Below are 7,121 nucleotides of genomic sequence, written 5' to 3'. Positions count from 1 at the left end.
GGTGGGGGGGTGCGGGGGAGGGGGCAGGGGGACCTGGCTTTGGACCTTGCCCAGCAGGACTCACTGGGCTTCGGGGACTCGTGGGTGGGGCTCAGCAGCAAGTCAGAGCAGCGTCCCCATGGTGGGGAGCGAGGGCTGGCTGCCCCCACCGGGAGAGAACAGGCCGCCCCGGTAGCTGAGGGGGGGGGTTGTAGCCCCCCAGCAGGAAGCAGCACAGGACGGTCCCAGCCTGCTGGAGGGGTGGATGTCATCTGCAGGTGCTCGGGGAAGAGGCTGGACCTGAGGACCACTGAGAAGTCGCCAGGCCACACCTTCCCGTCACTGTCCCTGGGTCCAGGTGCCCTCCCGTCACTGTCCCTGGGTCCAGGTGCCCTCCATAGGCCCCCGAGACAAGAAGGTCTGGGATTTCCTGTCCTGTCCCCAGTGTCAGGTTGAGCTATCTCCTGTGATCTGTCATCTCAGTGCCTGGAGACAGGAGGCAAAGAGGAAAGTCCCTGCCCCCACCCCCAAGCAGCTAGGGCTTTCTTTCAGTGCCCAGGAGAGGATGCCAGGGGGAGTTCCCACCAGCACCCATCCCCTTCCCAAGACGCCTTTCTGGAAACCAGTTAAAATTTCTTCTCGGAATAAATGGGCCGCACTGTCCCCACACAAGCGCAAAACTTGGACCTCCTCCCCAGGCAGCACCCCCCCCCACACACACACCCAGGGCCCACATCTACCCCCCTGCATAGCCCCAGGTCCTCGATGCCAACAGGATGCCCTGCTCCTCCGCGGGGGGTACTGGTCTCCCGGAGCCGCCTTGACAAAGGCACAAACTGGGTGGCCGAGAGCAACAGACATCGTCACACAGTTCTGGAGGCCAGAGCCTGAAGTTGAGGTGTGACAGCGCCATGCTCCTGAAACCTGGGGGGGAGGGGGAGGGTCCTTCCTTTCCTCTCCCTGGGTTCTGGTGGCCGCAGGCAGCCCTTGGTGTTCGCAGGCTGGGAGCTGCAGGACTTCAAACTCCGCCTCTGTCATCACATGGCATTCCTCTGTGTCCTTGTCTGCACAAAGCTGTCATAAGACACCGACACCAGTCACATTGCACAAAGGCCCACCCTACTGCACGCAGCGTGGCCTCTTAACTAATTGCATCTGCAACGACTCCATTTCCAAATAAGGTCACGATCTGAGGAACTAGAGGTTAGGGCTTCAACCTTTTTGGGTGGGGGAGGGTGGACAGGACACCATGCAGCCCATAAACACCCTGATCCCCTTCACAGGGTATAGTAGGGGGTGGTGGGCCCTGCAGACTTCCACCCTCAGGGGACAGGCTGAGAGGCAGGCGGATGGGGGGCTCTCCCGGTCTCCCTTTGCCTCTGCAATCCGTCTTTCCCCTCCGGAGCTGCAGGGACCCCTCTTTCCCCTGCTCAGAACTCTACCTTGGCCTCCGTTGTTCTTAGGAGAAAACTCAAACACCTCGGAGTACTGGAATGTCCTAAAATTGGCGATGGATGCACGTCTCTGAGCATGCTACGGGCATTCAGTTATACAGTGTCAGTGAGTAGAGTGTGTGGCAGGTGAATGATCGCTCAATAAAGCTTTGAAAGAAAGAAAAAGAGAACAGGGAAGGGAGGAACAGAGGGAGGGGAAAAAAAATGAAAGCAAACCCCAAGGTCCCGCCTAGAGTAGCCCGCCATCCTGGTTTGCCCGAGACTGTCCCAGTTTTAGTGCTGGAAGCCCTGTGTCTGGGGAACCTCTCAATCCCAGGCAATCAGACTGGCTTAGTCCTACCTTGTCCTACACAAGTCGAGCCACTGCGGCCCCTCCAAGCTCACCTCCCTCCCTCTGCTCCTCAGGACACATCCCCTGCTTCTCAATCCACCACTACGTGGCACTTGCTATCACATTGCTCTTATTTCCCTTAGAGCAGAATTACTTTCTCTACCCCTTCCAGTCAACTTTAAGTGCCACATGGCAGACCCGAGGCTCATTCGCTGTTGCCTTTCCCATGTAAGTGACAAAGGGCGAGGAGCCAGACGAACCCTTAATACACATGGCCGAACGAAGGACTCAGTTCTGGACTTGGCATTCACACACGTGTATCACGCTTGAAATCCGGGACCTCTTTTGTCTGGGTGCTGCTGCCTGCGCTCTTTATGTGACAAGGTGGCTGCCCTTTGCTGGCGCACAGCCAGGAGCAGTCCGTGAAATTTCAATCACACGCGAATCGAGTGTGTGTGTAAGTGTGCAGGGGGTTGAGCTTGCCTCCAAACCCACGACGTCATCAGCAGACCAATGTGATGATCAGCCTAGGAGGGTGTGTGCACCTGGTGAGGCCAAGGCTCGATGACAGGTAGCCCTCCTGGGACAGAGTCCTAGCGTTCAGTTCCCAGCGGCCCTGTCCATCATGTGGCCTTGGACAAGGGTCCTGCTGAGCCCTGACTTCATCGTCTAGACCGCACTCCCCGTCAGGGTTTCTGAGGGGACTGGGTGAGAATCTGGCATGGGTCCTTGGCACACAGTAGGTGCTGGCTTAGCCTCAAGCCTCCGTCCAGGCCTCCTCCTGACAGCCTGCTGCTGCTGCTCTCCGGGGAACGGAAGGTAAGTGGGTCACAGTCTTATGGCCCTGCGGCGCCGGAAGGGGCACGCGCATCCGTCAACCACGGAGAAACTTCTGGCAGGCCGGGGGCTGCGTCTGCGCCCCTGCCATCCCGTTCTCTCGCTGCACACAAGCCAGGAAGGTGCGTCTGAGCTCATGTCTGTGTGTGTCGTCGGGGTGTGCCCCCTCTAGCGCCTTCACACTCGTCTGCGTGGACACACCTGCCGGCTCCGCAAGGTACACAGCTTCCTCGTCGAGAACCGAAGAGGGGCGGGGCCGGCCCAGCAGGGCGGGGTCCACGTGGGTGACGCGCGGGGCCACGCCCCCACCTTGGGACAGACCCGGAAGCGGCGGTGGCGCCCCTGGGGGAAGATGGCGCCCTCGGGGCTGAAGGCGGTGGTGGGGGAAAGTGTGTGTGTCTGCTGGGGGCTGGGGGCCGGGGGCCAGGGGTGCACGGACCCTGGCGTTCAGGCTGCGGGGGCCGGGCGGCCGGGCTGGGCGTCGAGCACCTGATCCTCGAGGGGGCGGGCGGGAACTTGGCCTTGCTGGGCGTCCCGGCTCTCCCGTGCCGGAGGGGAACAAAGTTGGGAGGCTGGACTCCGGGGACCCAAGGGGATCGGGCCAGGGGTAGCGTAGACAGGCACTAGGGCTCGCATTCCTGGACCCCTAGGGTGCCAGCAGAGACTGGCAGCGCTGGACGCCCAGACTGCCGCCATCTCTGCGCTTGGCAAAGTCCGGGGGGCTGCCCTCCCGGACTGGGGCTGGGCTGGGTGCGCTGGTCAACGACCCCAGGTGGTGTGAGAGCTCAGGGTATGTGGTCAGGCCTATATCCAGGCCCAGGGGACGCCTTCCTTCTTGCGGGGTCCCCCACGATCCTCAGGCAGCGTGAGGACTTGGGCGACTGGGCCGCGTAGGTCCCGGCTCTTGGGAGAGGGGTGGAGGTTGTCCCCTCCCCCACCTCGGGTAGTTCCGGCTTCAGCACCTCCTTCCTGCTCCTTCCGCCCTGTGGGTCCTGATAACAGTGGACAAGACACTGGGCAGGCAGGGCCGCCTAGTCCCTCCTCCCTCTTCCTCCCCGTCCACCCCCCCACACTCGCTGGGCAGGGCAGACTCAAACCCCAGTACCCCAACCAGAAACGGAGCCTTCTACACAGGGGTTAATGCGGAGAGGGGAAACCACTGGTCCCATTTTACAGATGAGGAAGCTGAGGCTGCAGGTGGGGCGATGGGATGATCGCAGCTAGGCCCGCCTCTGAGCCGGGAGCCTGGCATTCTTCAGGGACACTGATGGAGGGAGAGTGGGGGTCTGGCTGGAGAACTCGAGGTTGCCGATGGGGAGGCGAGATCCCTGCTCTGGAGGGAGGTAGACCTGTATGTGAGCCCTGGCTTCTCAGTTATTTGTTCATCTGACGCATATTTATCGAGTGGCCACTTAGCCACTTAGGGCTGAGAGTGCTTCACATGTTTCCCTGGCTGTAAATTGGGGGTGACACCAGGGGTGGTGAAAATGGAGGCCCAGCCCTGCTGCCCAGAAGGCTGGCGGGCGGGGCGAGGCCAGAGAATCCAGCGTCCTGAGCCCACCCTACCTCCCCTGCAGAAATTCTGAACGGAGTTATCCGGAGTGTCAAAAAGGATGGGGAGTGGAAGGTACGCGGTTGGCAGAATGCCTTGTCCTGACCCATGTGCGGGGGTGCTGAATGGGGGACCCACGAGAACTCCTGGAGGAGGCTGCTGGTCCATGGAGTGGGGTCCAGTGCGGGGTCCTGGGACAGGGTGGCGTCGGGTGGGGGGTCCTGGGTCCTCCCAGCCAGCCAGCTCTTGCAGCGGTCAGTCCTGCTCACACCACTCCAGCCCCACCTCGGGGGCGGTGGCAGCCTCTCCTGCCCGCTCCTCTGTCCGTCAGCCCCTCTGTCCATCTATCCCGACAGGTTCTCATCATGGACCACCCGAGCATGCGCATTTTGTCCTCTTGCTGCAAGATGTCAGACATCCTGGCCGAGGGCATTACTAGTGAGTGGACACCCCCACCCCGTGCCGCCCAGATGGGCCCTAAGTCTTGGATCCCCTAAAATTGTCCCGAGCTCCCAAGTGTGCAGCCCCCTACCCCTAACAGCCCTTCCCTGTCCTGAGCGTGGCCGCCTCTGGCAGGCAGACCCCCCCCCCAGTGCAGGGCTCCCCAGTTGCGATTCCTAAGGGGCCAGCCTCCCTGACTTTGCAACCCCTGTGCGTAGAACCCCATGTAGGACCCCGAGGGTGAACTCAGTGTGAGCCCCCTGGAGGGTGTAACTTTCTATGGGGGACCCCCAGGGAGCATGGCCATGAACTGAAAGGTGCACAACCCTGCCCAGTAACTCAGCTGTGTGACCCATGGGCAGGTACCACCCCCTTAAGTACCCGAGGGAGTACAGCTCCCCCTGCCCTCTCACCCAAGGGTCCCACTCTCCTGAGTCCCAGATGCTCCACGTGAGCCCTGGCTCCAATGCCACCTACGTATGTATGTCCCTTTCTCTGTTCCTACTAGTTGTCGAAGACATTAACAAACGGCGAGAACCCATCCCCAGTTTGGAGGCCATTTATTTGCTCAGCCCCACAGAGAAGGTGCCTATGTGAGCTAGCGTGTGTATGTGTGTGTGTGTGTGTGCGCGCGCGCGCACATGCCTCTGTGCATATGTTGGGGGACAGGCAGTGGCTGGGGGGGGAGCCGGGGGAGGGGTCTGGAGGGCAGAGCCAGGCGTGGACAGTGTTCTGCCTTCCCCAGTCAGTGCAGGCCCTGATAGCAGACTTCCGGGGGACCCCGACGTTCACCTACAAAGCAGCACACGTCTTCTTCACCGACAGTGAGTGCAGCAGGCTGGGGGGTCAGGGCGTGGAGGCCGCTCTGGCCTGACGCCCCCTCTTGCTCACCCCAGCCTGCCCGGAGCCCCTGTTCAGTGAGCTGGGCCGCTCCCGTCTGGCAAAGGTGGTGAAGACGCTGAAGGAGATCTACCTGGCCTTCCTCCCCTATGAGGCCCAGGTATAGCCCAGGCGAATCCAGGGGACCTACCTGCCCACAGGGGAGGGGCTGCCTATTTCTCCACCTCCTGCAGGCGTTAGAAGCGCCCTGCGTGCCTGGCGCCACCCCCCACCATTAGCAGAGCAGGGAAGCCAAAGCCGAAGCCGCAGGGAGCTGCGGGGCGGGAGGCTGCTCGCTGGCCAGGTGTCCACCCACAGGGGCGCCCTGGCTCCCGTTCCCTCGCAGGTGTTCTCCCTGGACGCCCCCCACAGCACCTACAACCTCTACTGCCCCTTCCGCGTGGGTGAGCGGGCACGGCAGATTGAGGCCCTGGCCCAGCAGATCGCCACGCTGTGCGCCACGCTGCAGGAGTACCCGGCCATCCGCTACCGCAAGTGGGGACCCCAGCCCGATGCCACCCCCGACCCTGCCCCCAGCCCGCATGCAGCCTTGAACCTTACTTTTGACCCCTGCCCTGGCCCTCAGCCTGATCCCGACTCCCATCCCTCACCCCATCGTTGACCTGCAGCGTGTGCCCCGCCCTTCCCAAACCCAGGCCCCCATGTCTGCCCCCCCCCCCAGGGGCCCAGAGGACACAGCCCAGCTGGCCCACGCCGTCCTGGCCAAGCTGAATGCCTTCAAGGCAGACACTCCCAGTCTGGGCGAGGTGAGGGGGCCTGCTGGGGAAGTGGGGGTGAGCCTCAGCCAAGGACGGGGCCAGCGTCCTCATCCCTGCCACCGGCTCCTCCCCCAGGGCCCTGAAAAAACCCGCTCACAGCTCCTAATCATGGACCGGGCCGCGGACCCTGTGTCCCCACTGCTGCATGAGCTTACATTCCAGGCCATGGCCTATGACCTGCTGGACATCGAACAGGACACGTACAGGTGGGCGGACCCCTTCTCCCCCCCCCCATCACCTCCCGGGTCCCTGGCCCTCAGCTAGCCGCCCTGACCCGCTGTCTCCCGCAGGTACGAGACCACGGGGCTGAGTGAAGCCCGCGAGAAGGCCGTGCTGCTGGATGAAGACGATGACCTGTGGGTGGAGCTTCGGCACATGCACATCGCGGACGTGTCCAAGTGCGTGCGTGGGGCGGGCGCCAAGGGTGTGGGCCGCTCTGTACTCTGCTCCCCGTGCCCGTCCCCACTCCCGTCCCTCCTCCCCCATCGCGGGCCAGGTGCTGGTGAGCCCCCCTCTATAAGCCACCGCCCTCAACCGAAGCCCTCAACGTGGGCCGGCACATGGTTCCCATTCCCCAGCTGTGTCACCCCCACCCCAACCCCTACTGCGGTCAAACCACAGTCTTGGCGCCAGCCCCCAGCCCCATCCCTGCTCGCTCTCTCCGCCAGGAGGGTCACGGAGCTTCTGAAGACGTTCTGTGAGAGCAAGAGGCTGACCACCGACAAGGTAGGGGCGGGCTGCATCAGGACGGGGCCCCGCCCTGTTTGCAGAGCTGGAGTGGGACCCGGGGTGGGCAGGGCGGGGCCTCACGGCCTCCCTGTCCCCAGGCCAACATCAAAGACCTGTCCCAGCTCCTGAAAAAGATGCCT

At 62.8% G+C, this 7,121-nt stretch overlaps 2 protein-coding genes across 2 annotated transcripts in view; one reads left to right on the top strand and one right to left on the bottom strand.

The window, feature by feature from the left end:
* PCP2 (Purkinje cell protein 2) overlaps positions 1-1,474 on the bottom strand; it is a 4,715-nt gene extending 3,241 nt beyond the window's left edge. The window contains exons 1-2 of the mRNA XM_077745699.1: positions 1,422-1,474; positions 65-1,053 (exon numbers count right to left, since the gene is read on the bottom strand). The gene's annotated coding sequence lies outside the window, so the exon portion shown is untranslated. The remainder of the gene's footprint in view (positions 1-64; positions 1,054-1,421) is intronic.
* A 1,454-nt stretch (positions 1,475-2,928) lies between these two features.
* STXBP2 (syntaxin binding protein 2) overlaps positions 2,929-7,121 on the top strand; it is a 7,112-nt gene continuing 2,919 nt past the window's right edge. Inside the window, exons 1-12 of the mRNA XM_077745732.1 lie at positions 2,929-2,990; positions 4,179-4,228; positions 4,510-4,591; positions 5,103-5,179; positions 5,340-5,418; positions 5,491-5,594; positions 5,820-5,968; positions 6,156-6,240; positions 6,328-6,458; positions 6,543-6,650; positions 6,921-6,978; positions 7,080-7,117. Of these exons, the coding sequence (XP_077601858.1) occupies positions 2,954-2,990; positions 4,179-4,228; positions 4,510-4,591; positions 5,103-5,179; positions 5,340-5,418; positions 5,491-5,594; positions 5,820-5,968; positions 6,156-6,240; positions 6,328-6,458; positions 6,543-6,650; positions 6,921-6,978; positions 7,080-7,117 (998 nt within the window). The 5' untranslated portion in view covers positions 2,929-2,953. The remainder of the gene's footprint in view (positions 2,991-4,178; positions 4,229-4,509; positions 4,592-5,102; positions 5,180-5,339; positions 5,419-5,490; positions 5,595-5,819; positions 5,969-6,155; positions 6,241-6,327; positions 6,459-6,542; positions 6,651-6,920; positions 6,979-7,079; positions 7,118-7,121) is intronic.

The sequence above is a fragment of the Crocuta crocuta genome, unplaced genomic scaffold (genome assembly GCF_008692635.1).
Source record: "Crocuta crocuta isolate KB4526 unplaced genomic scaffold, BGI_CrCroc_1.0 scaffold650, whole genome shotgun sequence".
Lineage (NCBI taxonomy): Eukaryota > Metazoa > Chordata > Mammalia > Carnivora > Hyaenidae > Crocuta > Crocuta crocuta.
This window is presented reverse-complemented; position numbering and strand designations above follow the sequence as displayed.